Below are 20,520 nucleotides of genomic sequence, written 5' to 3'. Positions count from 1 at the left end.
AGCTCAGCAAGCAGGTGCTTGGGCCGGCCAAGGAGAAGGGGCGGCACGTCAGGCTCTTCGGTGATAATTCAGCAGCAGGTTCCTCGGTCGCTCTCGCAGGGAAGTACTAGCCGCTGAATTGCTGCCGAAGAAGGAAGTGGCGCAGTGGAGCAGCCGCTGATCGCGCCTTTTTTTTTTTTTTTTGCCGCTTGGGGCAGCAAAAACCCTGGAGCTGGCCCTAATATTCATCCTATTTGTATACATGTATCATTTTTATATTCAAAGTTATGAATATTGGCTGTGTACCTGTTTGATTTTAAGTAGCCTTAGTAAGGCAATTGGAAAGGAATTTGCAAGTTAAGTGCCCAATCAAGAAACAGTTAACGGACAATGGATCTTGGAAAACTCCAATCCACATAAGAAGTCTACCTGAGGACGTTCACGATAGCATGTGAACAGTGGCTGCCACCTGTAAAATTCTGAATGATGCATGGACATGTGACTTGCCTATGTGACTCCATCTTGTAGCTGTATTTCTACACGGGGGGAGGGAGGAGGACCACCCACAAGAGAAAATCTATTTAAGCCCCTGGGAGACCCCTCTATTTGGTCTTCATCTGGCTAAAGAGAGAGCCTCTCCACCCCTAAAGGATACCTGAAAGAAACTGGAACAAAGAACAGTAACCACAGGGGTGTGAGTGATTGCTGGACCCAGAGTAGAAAAAGACTAGTCTGTAAAAGAAGCTTACTGGAACATGTCGGAGGGTGAGATTTCATCTGTAATCATTGTCTTACTGCAGTATTTCCCAAATGGGACGCCGCTTGTGTAGGAAAGCCCCTAGCGGACCCGTGCCACTTCCAGCAGCTCCCATTGGCCTGGAGCAGCGAACCGTGGCCAGTGGGAGCCGCGATTGGCCAGACCTGCTGGTGCGACAGGTAAACAAATCGGCCTGGCCTGCCAGGGGCTTTCCCTACATAAGCGGTATCCCAAGTTTAGGAAACACTGTCTTACTGTATTAGGTGTAGACTTGCATGTTTTATTTCATTTTGCTTGATAATTCACTTTGTTCTGTCTGTTATTACTTGGAACAACTTAAATCCTACTTTTTGTATTTAATCAAATCACTTTTTACTTATTAATTAACCCAGAGTATGTATTAATACCTGGGGGGGGGGCAAACAGCTGTGAATATCTCTCTATCAGTGTTATAGAGGACAAACAGTTTATGAGTTTATCCTGTATAAGCTTTATTTGGGGTTTGGACCCCATTGGGAGCTGGGCATCTGAGTGCTGGGGACAGAAACACTTCTTAATCTGTTCACCAGCTTCTGGGGGACGTTGTTCAGACCTCGGTCTGGGTTTATAGCAGGCTAGCGTGTCTGGCTCAAACAGACAAGGTTCTGGAGTCCCAAGCTGACAGGGAAAGCTGGTTAGAAGTAGTCTCAGCACATCAGTTGGCAGTCCCAAAGGGGGTTTCTATGATCCAACCCATCACAAGCTTAAAACGATCTATTCATTTCACAGCTAAAACAGAACAAGAAGGATGGTCTTTCATGCTTTAAATAATGAGCTGGAGGCAGCTCATGAAGGCATGTTAAGAAAAATCTAAAAACCCCTAAAATATGGACAAATATCTATAGTTCAGTGCACCACTCAGATCCTGATGCACCATGGAACATCATAAAATAACTCAAGTGCACAATTTTGGCCTTAGACTTGGAGCATCTTTGGAGAAGAATGGTTGCTTCCTTTGTCATTAATTGCACTTGTTACAAAGTCATAATTTACAAGAAAAAGAAACTCCTTATCTCCAGAAAATATATGTAGGAACTAAAGACAGCCTCTGATGAACATACAAAGCAAATAAGAGGAGATGCCATAAAATCAGAGTTCAAAATATCATCCTTCTCACTAAGACAGTACAAAAGTCCATTCTGGAAACACTAAAACTATGAAAACTAGTCCAGTAGTCAGCACTTTCAAAGATAAATAAAAACATCAGGCAACAACTGGTATTCTAATTTCATTTAGGAAATACAAAACCACCTACACTGGTGGAGGAAAAAATATCTCATTAGTGGAGCTAAAGCAAACCATTCAATTTCAAACTTTCTAAAAACCAAACCCTTTAGGGTTGTTTGGCAGAGTTCACAAACTCACTGCCACTTTGTAAATAAAATATGTACTTAGCTACCATCAAGCTTCATCACTCAGATTGCTACAAGAAGTTAATGTTGCTTTCACAAGATCCTTCTGCCATCAACTACAGTGGCTCTAAATATAATTTTCTTGCTGTATGTGGGCAGCCAAAGGAGGAAGAACAGAAAGAGCGTCTGGAAAGAATGAAGGAGGCGAGACTGCTATTTTAATTTAATGCTAACAGCTACATTTTATAGATCCACAACTTATTACATCATTCTATGATGAAAATCTGCTAACAAACTAGCTAGTATTGAGTAAAGGACACGGGTTATAGAATCCATCTAATAATGTGAAACCTACTAATTGTGACAATTGACTATACAATAGCTTATCTTTTGCAAACTTGTATGAGGAATTTGGGTGACAGAAGAACAAAATCTGGTGGGATCTTCCATAGCAGAGCACATGAGGGCAGATAAGCAATTATTTAAAACTATTTTGTCATCTCTCTGAAGTAGGGTGGGATCCAGAAAGGAATTTAGGCATTGCGACGCTGAGTGCTGTGGTGCCTAGAAAATCGCAGGAACAACACTGCAATCCACAAAGCCTGAGTTAAGGACCTAGGCTCCCTATATAATGAATAGAGAAAGAGAGGTGCCTTAGAATGTGAGCTACAAAACCAGCATGGTAGGTCGGGAGCCACCTCAGTTACCCAATGGGACATACTGAGTAGAGGACTGTGTGCTAAGCCCTGCCCCTCACACAGAGACAGGCACCTAAGTCACTTGTGATCCAGCAACTGGGGGAAGATACGTGCTCGGCTGCCTAAGTCAAGGGTCAGTCTGAAACAAAACAGCCAGGGGAGAGGAAAGCCCTTCGTTGTAACCTTCAGCCTCATCGATAGGAGACTCACCCAGCATGTGGGAGCCCCTTTGGTTCACCCCCCCTCTTCCTGATGAGAAGGAATTTGAATAGGGATCTGCCGTGGCTCACATAAGTGTCCTAACCACTAAGCTATGAAATACTCTAATGTGGCATGTCCTCCGTTTCTCCTATTGAAGTTGTTCCACTTTAATTACGTAATTTAATAATGACATCTTAATTGGGCAAATGAAAGAGATTGAATGCCTCTATAGTCTAGTGATTAGGGCACTCACTTGAGAGATAGCCGATCTCTGTTCAAATCCTTTCTTCCTTCTCAGGTGGAAGAGGGACTCAAACCAGGCAGGGGGTCTCCCACATCAGAGGTGAGTACCCTATCCACGAGGCAAACAGTTTTAAGGGGGTGTCCCCTCCCCACTCAAGCTGTTTGATGTGAACTTGCCTGAGGGGACCTGATCTGATAGGTGCCCTATCAGCATACCTACCGGATCAGGCACCTGCACACAACTTAGGTGGCCAAATGGCTATCTTTCCCAGTTTGTGAATCGCCCAGGACCTTACACAGAAGACAGGCACCCAGATACTTGGAGTGAAGCTGCAGAGCGCATACTCGAGGCAAAAATGTCAGGGCTGAGTGAGTTTAGGCCTCTAAAGGATTAGGAAGCAATTGAATGGCAGTTTTGTGTTTCACAATGGTGCCTAAAAAATGTGACTTACATGCCTACCCAGGGGACTTAGATGCCTAATTACCTTTGTGGATTACACCTGTAGTCACTCCATCTACCCCAGCTAGAGTCCACAGTTGAATGAATAGTACCCCATGGTCAAAGGTCAAGAAGACAGCTGACAGACATAAGAGAGTGAACCTGGATACCGAGATTATCAACCAGCAAGATCAATACAGTTTCTATGCTACATCCAATCCAAAAAACCAAATTGACTGGAATCAAGGAAATCTGAACACTGAATATTGAAACAGGGCAATAACTGAAGAGTTTGTCAGCATCAAGAGTTTTTTCTTTATTTATTTGGAGCAAGGTTGTAGTAACTGCTTTTTTCAAAGAAACTGGCATCTTGCTTCCCTGCTGGGAAGTACTGAAAGTCAGTTTGAACAGTGGCCCATCACCTCCCCATTAGCCTTTTCTGAGTTACAGATCTTCAGATACATCTGTTTACCTCCACCAAGAAACGAAGTCCTGGCCAGGACATTAGTCCACAACCTTTCGTTCTGTCAACTGGGCTTGTGAGAAGAAGGAACTAAAGAAAAGTGTTTTGAAAACTCATCATCTATTCTGTTGTTGATTTCCTCCATAAAGAATTATACAGGAATTTAGTTGAAAATACCCTCAGGGTTCAGGCTTTTGCCATAAAAGATTTTAAAGGCAATGTAATAGTATTTTTCTTGGTCTTCAGCCCCTCCCCCCCATTAAGTTACTTGAGGTCATAGTTAATATCTGGCTTAGATCAAGTGTATGGCTCTACTGTGTAGCCTTAACTTAATTTTAAGGAATTTCTGTAAATCCTTACTAGAGTCCCTTGGTTCAGATACATTTTATTTCCTATTTTTTTAGTGTGGTTGTTAACTCAGCTATGGAAGTAAGGGAGTTGGGGTTAGGTTCCGTAGAATTTCAAAAAGACTCATAGCCTGTACAGTTCCTATTTCTTCTCAAAAATGGCCGTCTAAATTCCTCTTCAAGAATGGGTTTTTCTCACCCAGTTCTGCCTACATTCTTCAGAAAGAAGTCATCATATAAGGAATACTAGATTGTGATCATTTTGCATTTTTATTTATATATTTGTTTGAATCTTTTCAAAAAAATCCGATTCCATAAACACATCTCAATATTCTATAGCAGTGGGTCCCAAACTTTAACAACCTGTGCACCCCTTTCACTAAAATGTCAAGTCTCGTGAAACTCCTAGTAAAAATGAATATTTCCAGGGATTTTCTCCTTTATCTGAATATAAATGATAAAAGCAGTGATCCTGGAAATATAAATTTTGTTTTTATGACATGCTTATTACACATGATTTATTATTATTATTTATCATTACAGTATTTTCCTTACATTATGAAAACAGCACCACTCTTCCAAGATCTCACTTTCGTAGCTTGTATCACTTTGAATAAGCCTGTTATAAGACAAGGCCCCTATGTTTCATCAAGTAGCATCAGACGTGAAACAGCATAAAGGTATTTAAGAAGCCAACTCAAAAAGAGTTCTTCGTACACAAGCATTCAGGTCTTGAGCAGTCCAGGCTAACAATGCACGTTACAACAAATCTTAAATTTGTTCTTCATAATAATTTTAAAAACAATACTAGCTGCCTATTTAATTTTAAAAACAGCAAAAAATATCCACCTCCCTTTCCATTTCTTACAAGGAGTCTTGAAGTTTAAATCTCCTCAATGTAATAGATATGTTTGCTTTAATCTCCTTAGCTCTTGGAAGTCCAGGGGCTCCGGGCTCTGGCCTCATGCTGCCCGCGGACCTCGGGGACAGCTCTGTCCGCCATTAGGGAATGTAACATTGTATGAACTCTAGGGGGTTCACAAACCCCAGTTTGGGAACCACTGTTTTATAGGAAGGGGAAAACAAAGGTTACAAGAAAGGAAGATAATGAAAGATTCTAATCACACATATTCAGTTAGGGGCAAGGAAAAGAGTTCTCCAACAATTAATCAGTACAATTTGCTCAAATATCAATTATAGATTGAAAAAAATCACAAAAAAAATTAAAGCGGCATAATGAACAAAATTAAAAATGTCTGTCACCCAAGACCAAAAAAAAGAAGTTAACTCATTAACTAACATATCTAAAAAGATCACTTAGGGCACCAGGAAGTAACTCTACAGTGAAAACAAATGAACTTCATTAGATTAATCAGGCAAAGAGAAAGTCTTTAATAATACCTTCAGTGGAAATTGCACTACAACTTGTATCCAAATCTGCTTCAGGATCCCTTGAATAACTAATTTGAAGTCAAGAAATCATTTGTTTTGATCATTGTCAAAGAGAAGATTTTTAATTCCCATCCAAAATCATGCCCAATTTGTCTGGAAAGAAGACAGCTGCTTGGGCACCAATGTGATCCAGCTGTAAGTAACTTTTGTATTGAATTATTTGTATCTGATGTGCCAAGATCATCATCGGACAGAAGGTACATTTCTTTTTTCTCTCTTCAGTATTAATACATATTGTCTTCCAGGTATTAATTCTCTTGGCCAAGATCAATTCATCATGAATCTTGAGAAAGTTAAATAATCTGATTTAAGTTGGGGGTGCAATAGAAAGATTTTTGCCTGTTATCTGAGATTCGTTCCAATTTAAAATCTAGAAAATAAACCCAATGAGTGTTTGGTGCATCTTATTTGTTGCTTCTACATCAACCACCAATTCTTAAATACCAAGTAATCTCAAGGTTTTACTTTTTAATTTCCATAACGTTTTAATAATTAAGGAGAACACTTTATTGATAAATGAATCTGAAAGGTGGTTAATACTTTCAGCCTCACTTGATAATATATTTACTCATTTTGCACACTTTTCTCAGTAGGAATCTTGCACTGCAAGGAACTGAGTGCCAGGAACTGACGATGAAATCCTGGCTCCACTGAAGTCAATGGCAAAACTCCCATTGACATCAAGGAGGCCAGGATTTCACCTCAAGTGAGAGAATGTTCATCTGCTGATTTTACTGCTAAAGCATTGGAGCAGACCTCAGGAATCTTTTCAGTGGCTTGGACTGAAGCTTTCTTTTTTCCTTCTATCTTGGCATTTTCCTGTACTTAAGAGACACGTAAAACCAAGGAACAAATCTCTGCAGAAGCAGCAAGTCTGAAGTGAAACAGCGATTCAGACCAGTAGGGCCAGATTCAAGCTTAGTAATACAGTCCCACTGAAATAAATGAGACCAGGAAGGTGTTGGGTAGTATTCAGTGTGAATAGGGGTGGCAGAATCTGTCCCTTTATAAATAAGGAGCTCATCGTGGGAGGTACTGATGTCAGTGGCAGGATCAAGCCCTACGAGAGGTTCTCAAACTGGGGGTCACGACCCCTAAAGGGGTTGCAAAGTTATTATGTGGCGGTTGTGAATACATGCTTCCTAGCAAGCTACCATGTCTGCTATGAAAAGTGCTACTAACAAACATCATTTTAAAATAGTGTTAAATTAAAAGCACTTTTGAAAATATTTATACGGGGGGTCGTACTTAGAGGCTTGCTGTGCAAAAGGGGTTTGAGAATCACTGCCCTACAACATGGAGGAGAGCAATGTTTCCACCAGCTTCCTGGCAGCTGTCATCTTATTGCTGTGAACCACGTTGATTGACAGAGGTGAAGTCCAAGGTTCAGCTGAAGGCTATGAAGATTTCCTTGAATTCTTATGAACAGACCCTCTCCAGCAGTGTAATTTCAGTTTTTTCCATTGTTAAGTAACAGTTTAAAATCCACGCAGAAACCCACAGGAAGGTCAATCAGACTATCTTTTAGAAGTGCAGGCTTCATGGAATACGAAGATCATTACCTGAAAATTATGCTTTGACATGAGACCAGAACTAGGGGGCACACATTAAGGGATTAGATCCAGGGTAGGGATAATTTTTTGTCGTTGTGTTATTGGTAATGGAATGGCAAAAGGAGAAGAGCTAAAACAAAAGAGCTGAGAATACAAGGTTGTGACAGATTGCTTCTGTCTGTCTGACAACCACAAGCACACAGACTATCCATCAGTGTAATTATGTCACAGAGCACAATTTCCAATTAAAATATCACCTTTCCTTTGGTATAGTTTTTTATATTGCGCCATCCTACCATTAACCAGTCCTGCAACTGTCTTGAAATAAACTTTTATTATTGTAATTGAACATTCCACATGCTTAGTTTACAGTGTGACTAATGCTGAACCATAACAGTCTGCTTTTGTGGGTTCTGATTTCTCAGTAGGAATCCTTTCTACAGTTCATTTCACTTAATTGTCTGATGATGCATATATTTCATATATGTAAACTGATAATTCAATACTAGTCATAACAGTTGCAGTTTAATTATTGTAGTATCTTCTTTTAGAACAACGCGGATCTGAACTGAATGTTGTTTTGGGGGGTAACTTTGTTTGATTTTGTCCTTCTGTAAATTTGATTGGGATAAAGCATACCAATTAACTTCCCAAAATGTCTGAAAATAGAAATCTTTTCACTTGACTGGAATTGTAGCACGCCAGTCGCTCCAACTTATCAAGAAGTTATTAAAGAGACACGGAGGCTCAGAAGGGAATTCCGGGAGGATTATACTGTGTAAGTTTAGAGTAGTTTTTAAAATACATGTAGGCATTAGAGTGATACCTGTCCGGGTACTAACTCTTTCTTCAGATAGTATGTAAATAATTACTATCTATTGGATTGCCATATATACTAAATGTCAAAAATAGAGCTTTGATTACTTCCTCCCCACATTGAAGTAAATGGCAAAACTCCCCTTGATTCCAAAGTGGAACAAGAGCCGGCCCCACGTGCACAAGATATGAAACCAGTGAATACTGTGCTGGAGAAGTGCTTGTTAATAGGATTAAGATAATACAGAGTATTAATATGGCACCAGGCAATGCTGCTGCAGTTAAAAGTCCGGCAGTATTTTTACTATAAATCCTTTTGGAAAGATTTAGGTCTCCTCTATTGCTCAGTAGGATTAAACTCACTCTGCAGCCATTGAATGTTACATTCATAGCCATTATATTAAGATAAAACCCATCCACCGTATTGCATCAATAATAATAACGCACATTATAGGATGCATTGCCACTACTCAAGTTCTCTGCTATTTTTTTAAAAAACAAACTACTTTAAATATGTACACTGAATTCTTTTAGCTAAAAAAAGGTAGAAAATATTTTGTCCCTTGAGTCAGAAAAAATGCTGATTTAAATAAACACGATTCTGGAAAGACTTCCTTGTTTTAAACATGGCGGCTGCACATACAGGAGTCTACGAGCTATGCTAGAAACTCACATCCACACTGAGGTTTTCTTCATGCTTTCTGGGTAGTAGCTGCTTCACTAGATGTTTGTATAGCACTTTGGGGATGTTTAGTTTTACTATTATTGTTATGCAGAGATTTCTTCACAGGTAAGGCAACAGGATGGGACTATAACATGTATAACTTTCCCCTTCTTTGTGGTCCCTCTCCTCACTGCCCATATTTCAATAATTAACAGAGCTCAATGCTTTCTTATAACCATAAAAGCCCAACTCATTGTCAGTTTTTATTTCTAACCCTTAATGTTGGCATAGTTTGTTTTTGCTATGTTTTCTTTGATCGCTGGAGAAGTTTTAAAATACCAACCATAAAGTTTCATCAACTTCTCCTTTAAATAACAAATAAAAGTTAAAAATTCCCTTTTCTCATATTTTCAGTGACTGCATAAAATGCTTGAGTACGTTTCTTATGTGTGCAAGTTGAGTAATTTAGAATTCCCATTGAAAGCAATTAAATAATTTTATGTACTCAATTTTGGTTTTGCAGATTTCAGAATAAGTGTAAACAAGACATCTCAGAAATAGAAAAGCAGAGAAAAGAAATTAACCAGAAGTTCAGAAGGTTTGCTTTAACAATTTTACAACATTTGAGGGTTTTCACTAAGAAGTAATTAGTTTAATCTGCAGCAAGGGAAATTTAGCTTCGATATTAGGAAAACTTTTCCATGAGGGTAGTTAAGCTCTTCAATAGACTTGCAAGGGAGGCTGTGAAATCTCCATCATTGGAGGTTTTTAAGAACAGGTTGGACAAACACCTATCAGGGATGGTCTATGTCTACTTAGTCCCGCCTCAGTGCATGAGGGCTGGACTTGAGAACTTCACAAGGTCCCTTCCAGCCCTATATGTCTATGATTATTTCATTGATAAAGATCTGTGTTAACAGACTTACTGACAGCCCAACTATGAAACTTATTGAAGCTTGATGCATCGTGAAAACTAACTTCCACATATTTGGGGACATTCAGAAACTACAAAAAATGTCATGCCCAACTTCAACTAAAATGTTGCTGATGCAAAAAATCCTTTATTCTGTTCCTAGACTAACAGAGAGCACCTCCAAGAATCCCTCTGAACTAAGGCTGAGCGCAGATATGTTAATGCATGAACTGGTATGTAATTTTAATAATACAGTAATAAAAACAGTCTCTCCAGTCTCCTTCCAAATCTCAAAAATATGATCCAGATTTTCTTTGGACTTGGGCAAACATAATGCACACCTAAGTCGTTAGAAAAGCAGGCCTGTGAATGGTACAGTGCATAATATGCTATGGTGGCTGTTATGTACTTATAAAGGAAAATTAATAACAACTAATTGTGGCCAGGCACCTTCTTGGTCTCCCCAGCCTCTGCTGCTTTTAGCCCTGGCAAGACAGGCTTGGGTAAAATAGTCCTTCTTGGTGGCACAGGGGAAGTCAGTTCCTTCCCTCCACCAGTCTTTTTAGCTTGTTTTTCTCCCTTATGGGAGGGAATGCAGCCTCCCCTCCTGGTGAGGCTCACTGTCTTGCTGCTCCTAACCTACTGGCAGCTGGACACCTTTTCCCTCTCTCCTCTTCTCCCTTTCTTCCCCCAGGGGAGGGTTTAAAAAAGTCTCAGGCAGCCCTTAGTTGGAATCAGCTGATCCTAATTTATCTCAGGTCGCTCCCTCTCAGCTGATTCTAACTGATACTCTGGTAACCTCTTCTCAGCTGAACCTGATTGTTGACAGGGAAGAGGGCCTTTTAACCCTCTGAGACTGATTTCCACAACCCCTCCCCCGCAATTATCTGTCCTGAGTTTATCACATGATTTACACCCAAGGTTTCTGGCAACATGGTAATAAATGAGATCAGAGAAAAGTAATTTGGAAACTAAATGCCAAATTATTCTTTCTTGGAGATCTCTTGAGTTTATCTTGCCATTTCTGGAAGATCCCTGCCTGCCTTGTTTGCAGGTCTGGCTGAAAATCTGCACATTTGCTACACATTAACAGCATATAACCCATATGTAAGCTCATATAAGCAGTCATAGAGGAGGCCTATTTTAAGTTTAGAACCTTTCTGAGGAATTCTGCTTCTCTCCCTACTCTTATCCACATCCCTCATTGCCCTCCTTCCCCCTACCAGCCAGATCCCTCTAACTCATCTCCCCTCAATCCCATCGTTCTGTTCTTCTTCTCCAGCTGCCCTGACTTAAACCTTTGTCTTTCTTCCTCTGAGAACTGTCAGCTTATTTCCCTGATCCCCAGTGTTCTGTTTGTTTCTGACACCCCAGGAGCAGAAGTCCCTACCTTTAATGTTACTCTTACATGTTCCCAGTGAGACTCCTGAAAAAGTCTGCAAGTCTGTGTTGCCTCCTGGTTCAAATGTGGCAGCCCTCCTTCACTTGGTCAGAAGCATCCCAGAACTCACTCCTCACCTGGGATAGTCTGGGTAATGGATACTACATCTCTTCTGAGAGATGTCTATTTGAATGCAGATTTTTGTAGTCAAACTGGTGTAGCTCTAGAGATATACACAGGGACAAATCTTGCTTGGTCCATCAAGTCTGCATGAGTCCTGCCAACAGAAAACCTCTGAGGTTCCACTACACAAGGCAGGGAGCAAGTACGTTGCATACTATGGAGCAGAATTTCCTAGAGGTTCCTTCCTCACCACTATAAGGGATGGGTAAACTAGGCTGGAGCCACTAACCATTTATCCTGAGAGGGAGAGGAAGCATGATTGCAGATGCTCATTATTAATTATTACTCTTGCAGCCATGAGGCTGCCAACAGAATCTGCAAGACTCGCTCTTACCCCTACCCCCTCCTCCCAGGAAGGCCAACCCTCCACCAAGCCCATTTACTTTGGTTTGGCACTGGTGAGAGGACTGTTTCCTCAATGAGCAGTCAAAGAATAACAGAAATTAAGTTCTATCCCTAGTCAATGGGAAACTTTCAATTATTTGTAGCTTTTTCAATTGTGAGCCAAATTTCTGCAAACACCTATAAAGATTAAAATTAATTTGTTTTTGAGTTGTCTGACCACCATAAAGTCTGCTTGGCTATTTGGTAGTTTAGGGGAAATATCTTTTTCATGATGCACAACTCAAAAATAGTAGAACATATTTTGTTAAAACCCAAAATGTCATTGTTGGGCTAAGACCAAGCAAGAGAAACTTTAGCCCCGAAGGAAAATTTTTGAGAAAGTTATGGCATGGAAGAGAGGAGTCAGACTTGAGTAGCTCTTTCAGCCTGCATGATAGCTATGATGTCACTCACTCTGGCCAAGAAACCAGGAAGCCTGTCACTCAGCTTCCTCAGGATTTGGAAAGAGTTGGCAGTTCTCTCAAATGTTGTAAAAATACTGTGGTAACTGCATTCTAAACAGTTGCAACAATAAGCTCATACTACTTAACACAATGGGGCCCTAATCCCTGACTGAGGTCTAGAGGCGCTACTGCAAAAATAACAGCATATATTTTCCTCATTGAGAATCCTACAAAAGTTTCAATGTTCAGCAAAACATTTGCAATTCCCCTAACAGTTCAATTTGCTTCTTTGTTTTCCACAGGAATTCGCAACATGGGACAAGAAACCACCCAGTAGTGGAAGAAGTGAGTAAACCCCAACATTAAAGCAAGGGTTGAATATTACCTCATTTGGGTTGATAAAGTGAAATAGCTCTCTGTTCAATTTGCACTTACCTTTATATCAGTAAAAAAAAGAAAGAAAAAAAGACTTAAGAAAAGTATTCCTCTTTATTTGAACTGTCTGCTTTGTTCCGTTTTTCAAAAGAATACGTTTTAGTAAATCACCTTTACATTGCATAATCCAGAAAGAAATAAGTATTTAGACTGCTTTTCGTTGGAAGGATAGTTTTAGTATGGAAAAATGCATTATACGCCTAAGAAATCTCTTCTAATTGTTTCTTCAGAAATGTATCTTGATAATAGCAACTGCTCATTATAATACAAAACAGAAAAGGGATTAATTTACTGTGGCATAGGAAGTCCTGCCAGTTCCCAAATGCCCTACATAGTTTCTTTGAAACTTTTACATTCTTTAGGCCTCAAGAAAAACCAAAGCTCCACCTCCAGGTTTGGTAGCAAACAGACTATTCTTCTCCAGAGCTAACCTTTGGTCACTGCGTTTGTAATAAGCTTCTTTCACATTTGTTAGGAAGGTACTCAGCTTGTCAGAAGGCACCATTGACACAGTGCAGCCGCCCCATCCTGCTCCAGTCAAGCGTGACCCGATGGCCCCAGACTGCCTACAATAATAATAATAACAATAAAAAATTGAGTGCAATATATCAAAGGAGATCATTTGTCATACATAAACTGCCTACAGAGCACAGTGAATGTGGGACGCATTTATTTCTCATTTTCAAAACTATATGGCACATTTGCTCTTATGAGACATTTGAACTCCATTTGCAGTGAATGTTTTGGACAACTTAAATTCTGCAAATTTAATTTGGCAACTTAAATTCTGAAATATAGTTATTTCCATCAAGTGCAAAAATAAGCCTCTCTCAGAATGTTTAAAAACTTTGCAATACCTGAGGGGTATTAGTTAGCAATAATCTTAAAACACCAGAAATTAAGACAGGAGGACATGACAAAAATAAAGGAACATTCATGCACTAATTGTCCAGGGTCTATTCACATAAGACATTTTCAAATTTGGTAGTGTCAGCACACTATACATTTCTGCTGTTCCAGTATAGACATAACATGTTCTGAAGATTCAGAGGCTTCTTCAGAACTAGTCATGGTGCTAGTAAGGAAAAAGGAGTACTGCAAAATTCAAAAAAAGTTAGACTAAGAGTCCCATCACTCAGCCATCTGGTCTGCCTTAAAAACAAAAATTAAGAGCCAGAATCTGACCGTGGTTACACTGGTTTAGAATCATAGAAGATTAGGGATGGAAGAGACCTCAGGAGGTCATCCAGTCTAACTCCCTGCTCAAAGCAGGACCAACACCAACTGAATCATCCCAGCCAGGGCTTTGTGAAGCTGGGCCTTAAAAACCTCTAAGGATGGAGAGTCCACCACCTCCCTAGGTAAACCATTCCAGTGCTTCACCACCCTCCTAGTGAAATAGTGTTTCCCAATATCCAGGCTAGACCTCCCCCACTGCAACTTGAGACTATTACTCCTTGTTCTGTCATCTGCCACCACTGAGAACAGCCTAACTCCATCCTCTTTGGAATCCCTCTTCCGGTAGTTGACGGCTGTTTGATTTGAGTGGATTTACAACAGTGCAGCTAAGATCAGAATCTGGTCCTACGTGTGTACCTTCTGTCCTTCATGTGATAAAACACCACATTAGTTGATATTTTCAGACTAGTAATGGTTGTTTTCTATTATTCCATTTTTTTTCATACCAACGTAGAAAAACCTTTGTTGTTTTATTACAATTTATTTCTAAATATTTTTAAAGAGAAAAATTCCCACAAAGGGAAGCCAAGGGGAAGTGACAACTGCAAACAAATGACATTTTCTTGCTTACTCCTTCTGCTGAAAGATCCAAGGTACAGGCCACTCCAAGAGCCAGGATAGTGGCCCATTGGCAAATCCTATGATCCTAATCTGCAAGACTCAAACCAAATCTAATTGGAATTCAGAAAAAATCTTGATTCCATTTTTTAATTCATTTTCTTGCATGTCTGCATTGTCTGGCTCCAGCCAAATCCAGAAGGTGCAGGACAACACCATGAGAAGGTTTCCTCTGGGTAGGTCAAAAATGCCACAAAAACAGCATGAACTAGAAAACTCACCAGAGAATCCACTGTCATGAGGTTTCCAACCCACTGTGTAGATCAAATAATTTTGATATGCTTCTAATATCTACACATTGGGAGATTCTCTTCATTGACAACCACAGTCTAGGGCTGATGAAACTGGGCATGATGTTAATGATATAATAGTGAATGAGGACTAATTTTGAATAATTTGTGATACCATCTCACATGTACTCCTTATGTTAAACTGGTGCTTTTCAATCTTTTTTCATTTGCAGACCTCTAAAAAAATTTCAAATGAAGGTGTGGACCCCTCTGAAAATCTTAGACCCCTAATGGTCTGCGGACCACAGGTTGAAAACCGCTATGTTAAATGAATGTTTCAAGATGCTAGGATAGTACTTGCTCAGGCCCTGCTTGAGGAAGGCAGCTACATGTGGTTCATTAGACATGTGCTTAAATGAAATTAATGCTTAACTGCTTTTCTGAATCCATGACCTACTCTATGTGTGTGTTTAATGGAGGGTCACTATCCTACATATTGACTCAATTATCTGTTCATTCCTGATTTTCAATCTTTATTTTATTTCTTTGCAATTTTATATTTTTTTTGTACGCTGCTCTTTTTCTCAGCTGTCTTTATTCTCTGATCCACAGAAGCAACTTCTTAAAGCAAGCAGGATCCAATCCAGCTTTCTGTGAAATCAATGGAAAGATTCCCCTTGCCTTCATGGGTTTCAATCCAGTTCTCTAAATCAACTGCCCAAATTCACTTGGGATGCAACCCAGTTTTTAAGTGTTGTATTGCAGATACAGTGTTGGCTTTGGATTGTGGAATGCCATTTAAATATCTTCAGATTTATTCTGAATCATTTGATAATTCTCTGTGGTCACATCCTATGATTTGCTGTTATACGTAGTCATTTTAAAAATGTAATAAAAGATCATTTTAAAGGAAACGAGTTGTGTGTTACAGCTGAAGCTACTGTGCTTCAAAATAATGTGGCCAACATTTTCAAACTTGGATGCTAAGATTAGGCACCTAATTAAATCTCTAGGTACCTCACAAGGGGCTCGGTGTTTAGAGGTGCTGAGCACCAGTCGCTCCCACAGAAGTCACTGAAATTGTTGGTGCTCAACACCTCTGAAATTCAGGCACCTTATTTAAGAGTATCCTCTTGTAAATAATACCTCTCTAGCTGTCAGAGGCAAGGCTGACAACACCTAATTTATTAGAACACGTGCCACCAAGAAATGGAGAATAGGGGGTAGCAAGAAAATTATCCACAGTGGTTTAGGGACTCGAGGTTTTTGAAAGCTGCAAAGGGATTTAGGAGCCCTAGTCCAATTGACTTTCAGTGCCTCTAAATCTCTTAAGTGCTTTTGAAAATCTCTCCCTTTTTTATTTGCTCCATCTGCTTCAAACAACTAACAAGAAAAACAGCCATTAATAACATGAGACAGACAGGTTACAGAAAGTACAAGTCTACTCTCTCTGCAAAAATAGTTGACCAACTAGTGGCTAAACTTTTCAGTGCTCCAAACCATAGTCAATAGGGATCTCTTTGTATCTTGGCAGGGAGTAGATATTAAAACGTAAAGATCTAGGCAAAACAGAAAACCTCTGGATATGCAGATTATTCTCTACACTTTAAACCTTGTGAGGAGGCAATGCTTGGAATGTATTTTTGGAAAGGTTTTTAAAGTTACATGTCAGCTGTATATCACTGTAAGTAAAGACAATATAATTTATGCAGTTGCTGATCCATGATCTTAAATATGTTAGATAAAATTTTCAAGAGTGCCTAGAGATTTTTAGGTGCCTCAGTTTTTGAGTAACCAATTTAAGACAGTTTAAATGGACCTTACAGAGGGCGGATGCTCAATGTTTTCTGAAAATTTGGCCACTTCAAGATGTATCAAGTTTGGCACCTAAAAACTGTGGCACCCAAAATCATTGGTCAGCTTTGAAAATCTTGGCCATAAAATAAAAGTTTGTATCAATCAATTTTCATAATTAACTATAGGTAGCAATGTAGCTGCAAAACTGTCTTTATCCTTAAGAAATGTTAAATCCAGAAACAACTGAAATACATTAATGTTGCTTATGGATGGAGTGAATGGTGAACAAATAAGTTTTGTCACATACAATGGACACAGTTTCAAAAATAATTTTATACTCTAACTGAGGTCTGGTTCCGTGTTCAGTTATTCTTGTTACATTCTGCATGTTTTCTTCTGTTGGTCATTTAGAAAGAAATCTGATGGAACTTGGGAAACCACCACATTTTTCTTTCACTATTACATTTTGGTCCATCTAATTAAAATGTTCCTAATAATTTTAGTTTAATACAGTCCTAGCTACATGTATGCATTAAGCTTATCTCTCTCTTTGGATTCTATGCTACAGAACATTTTTTCTTGCATAGCAGTGTCCATCTAGTTGTGAATGTAACGAAAAATGACAGACCTTTATTTTTTCTACTTTTTCTTTTGTCTTATTCAAACTGCACATTTGCCCATGCCTTGCATGGAGCCAAGACTCCACAGCCAAAGATCTTTCATTGGCTCTACTTAATCATCCCATAGTCCATTCAAAACATATTTGATATTTAACCACTTTACTGCTGCCTAGTATATCAGTTGCATTGGACAAAATGTACTTTTAGCATCAACAACTGCTAGTCAATGATGATTCATAGTGATTTCAAGGCAACATTAGATCAAAGACTGCATTAACAGTCCTGAAGCTACAACGGTCGTCAGCAGTGAAATGGTTAAGGAATATGCAAGGAGAAATAAAATCTAAAAGTAGCAACTGAGAAGACATTTTAAGAAAACTGATCATGAACTCTTCTGAAACCTAAAAAAGTAGTAGCCAACTTTATTTACTGTGAGATTTCTTGATGAAGAGTCAGTCCAGAAAGAAGAGTCCATCATGAAGCCATAAAGTGCAGCTTTCATCTGACAAGCATTACTCAGATGTCAGCAGGGAAACATTTGACTACATAATATCCCTTTAGGAGATTAATTTTGTGATAAGAGACAGGAATATTTTTCTTTCATTTTAAAACTACAATAGCTAATGATGTCATGTTTTCTCATCTATTCAACCACATTCTCAAAGAGGAGTTCTCGGTTTATTGCTGTCAAAACTTACAGGCAGATGTCCACCAGCTGATCCAGTTCAGGGCAGCTGCATTCATACATGTCCCTGCAGCTGATATGACTCTGGTTCATTAATTCTCCCAGCAGCTGGATTGCACTAGCAGGTGCCTCGCTGCATATCTTCTTAAATTCCAGCACTCTGCCAGCTTCGCTGTACACGTGTTTAGCTCGCTGGTACAGTTTAAAGGTGGTAACTAAAATAAAGTGAAATTATTCTTGTTACAATTATTCATTAACAGGTACCTAACTGAAAAGGAAAAAAATGGAAACTTAAAAGATTTACATTTGTTTCTGTAATTTTTAATTTATATTAGACGGCTCCTGAGTCAGAAGATTTTTGCTATAACCAACACTTCTTTTTAAAAGCTCTGTTTTTATACTGTTTGAGGATTTCAAACCAAAATGTTTATTATAGTTTTGATGATTTTATGTATGTTCTAGCAAGAATTACAAGGTAGATGAAGTGATAGACAACTCTTCATGCAAACAGTTTGCAAGGTGCTTTAGCATCACGTTACAAAGATTAGAGCTGGTCTGACCCTTTGAGTCCATAAGATTTATTTTTTTTAATAAGAAAGGGAAATCTTGCTCAAAGAACATTTTTGCCAAACATATTTTTAAACCAGTTCTAATATATAACAGTGATCCTTCCACTCCCTCCGCTGCCCCAGAAGCTGAGGTTAGGCCACCAGAGTCCCCAGGCCCTGACCCTGTAGTCAATGCGAGGTTTGAAGAAGTTACATTGCCAGACTCTCTGCTGTTAAAAGCAGTGCATGGTTGAGACACGCTTCACAAGAAGGCAGCCCTACCTTTTATTCTCCCTTTGATCCAAAGAACTGCTGCTTGTCATACCTCTGGGTCGCTGTGGGGGTAAAGGGATGTCAACCGATTGCTGGGGCAGCCAACCCCTTCAGAGACAAAAGGACACTACATACACTCCCTAGAAACCAGATGGAAGGTGGGACTGGGAGGCCCAGGTCTCAAGTTCACACCCAAAGGTTTAGGGGTAACCAGAGTAAGAAGAGGCATGTGAGAGTTCTGACCCATAGGCTCTAAAGAGAGAAATTATACAGGATGGTTGTCAAACAATTCCATATGATGTATGCTGGCTTGCTAGCAGCATGCTTACAGTTGAAATACCTGAAATGTGAAATTATGAAAGGTCATGTTAGAAATGGTATCCAGTCAGTGGGTTCCCTTAGAAGGCCGATCAAGCACTCTAGTTACATCCACTGCTTTAGGGCAGATGTGACAGATATGGCAATTTTTGAGGGAGACCTTACTGAATTAAGTTTAAGTATCTTTGAGGTCCATTGTATTAAATGAATAGTTTATGTATTACTGTTGGCCAGGATTGTAAGTAACCTCTCAAGGCAGGAGATGTGGCAGTTGTTAAATCTGGGTGTTCAATGGACTTTACTGAACAACATGGCATAAAGACCTTTGGAATAAAAAGTGTTAAGTGGTTTTCCTGGGGAATACAAAGGAAGAGGTGAATACAAATTCCCTAATTCCAATTATGCAAAAACCCTGCCTTTTGAAGCTACGCCCTGAGCAGAGGGTCTTTGTCTGCCGATTACCAAAAGCCAAGATCAAAAGCCCAAGCTGCTCTCCCCAGCCTGGGTTCTGGTTCTGCATGTGAGATGGTTGTGAACATGTAACCACAGAAAAAACTCAGTTGTGGGTTTTGAAGGACTGACACTTACTAGAGCCCGAGGTTGTAGTTGGGGTGTCCTCTTGTAAGCTTTATAGCTTGCGTGTAGGTGCTTGTATTGTTCTTAATATGTCTTCTCTATAATGCTTTCACCTTAAGAATAAATGTGCATGCTTAGAAAGAGCAATATGGTAACTTAAAACTGCCAGGCATTATGCTGTTCATTGCTTCTGGAGAGAAAGCTAAGCACAGATGCTGGCCTGTTAGGCAGTCTGGCTTGCTGGGAACATCAGAGTGGAGGCAGGGAACTGTGCAGCCTGGAAAAAAACCCATTCGGGAGAAAGAGAGCTGTGGGTTTCTACCCAACAGAGGTGATGGCTGAAGAGCCAGGAACCTAAAGTGGGTGCCACTGGTAGACCATGCAAGGGGAGTACAAGTGCATTTGCCCTGAACTGTGACAGAGGGGGCATGCACAAATCAGCCTCTGGATCTGATATTCCACCAACAGCTACGAAAGTACCACTTCAACAACTGTTTCTTGCTTTGGTCACCACAGGCAGATTTGGGACCATTCTCTCCTCCTTGATTGCACAGGTAAATTAAAATCTCTGCAGTTAGCAGAATGTTTATTGGTAGATAGTGTTTGTATTCAAATATTGACATTTTAAATAAAGTCATGTTTCCATTAGCACTTAGTGTAGATTCCTGTTATGGTGAATCCAGAAAAGTGCTCAGGGTCCAAACACTGTCCCTCATGTAGGTGATAGTCTTTAAATAGAATGTCTCTCACCAGTGTGGCCTTTAGTCTCTGTGCAAAGAAACCAGTGGGAGGAGACTTTGAGAGCTTACTCTTGGAGGAGGCTGTGTCCACTTGGCCTTATGTATTGGAGAATTGTCAGATTCATCTCCAAAGGAAAGAGAAATCTTTCCAGTTGGAAGTCCACTCACTGTAC

At 39.7% G+C, this 20,520-nt stretch overlaps 2 protein-coding genes across 4 annotated transcripts in view; one reads left to right on the top strand and one right to left on the bottom strand.

The window, feature by feature from the left end:
• Positions 1–20,520, top strand: part of FAM227B (family with sequence similarity 227 member B) — a 226,893-nt gene that overhangs the window by 159,985 nt on the left and 46,388 nt on the right. The window contains exons 14-17 of the mRNA XM_050966686.1: positions 8,224–8,301; positions 9,527–9,601; positions 10,080–10,149; positions 12,571–12,613. Of these exons, the coding sequence (XP_050822643.1) occupies positions 8,224–8,301; positions 9,527–9,601; positions 10,080–10,149; positions 12,571–12,613 (266 nt within the window). The remainder of the gene's footprint in view (positions 1–8,223; positions 8,302–9,526; positions 9,602–10,079; positions 10,150–12,570; positions 12,614–20,520) is intronic.
• The window catches only part of GALK2 (galactokinase 2), a 77,143-nt gene continuing 69,361 nt past the window's right edge, over positions 12,739–20,520 (bottom strand). For all 3 annotated transcript variants that reach the window (XM_050966644.1, XM_050966645.1, XM_050966646.1), the window contains 2 exons: positions 17,906–18,107; positions 12,739–13,269 (listed from right to left, as the gene is read on the bottom strand). In XM_050966644.1, the coding sequence (XP_050822601.1) occupies positions 13,062–13,269; positions 17,906–18,107 (410 nt within the window). In that variant the 3' untranslated portion in view covers positions 12,739–13,061. The remainder of the gene's footprint in view (positions 13,270–17,905; positions 18,108–20,520) is intronic.

This window comes from Gopherus flavomarginatus, chromosome 9 (assembly GCF_025201925.1).
Source record: "Gopherus flavomarginatus isolate rGopFla2 chromosome 9, rGopFla2.mat.asm, whole genome shotgun sequence".
Classification (NCBI taxonomy): domain Eukaryota; kingdom Metazoa; phylum Chordata; order Testudines; family Testudinidae; genus Gopherus; species Gopherus flavomarginatus.
Note: the sequence above shows the minus strand (reverse complement) of the source record. Positions and strands in the feature narration are given on the sequence as shown.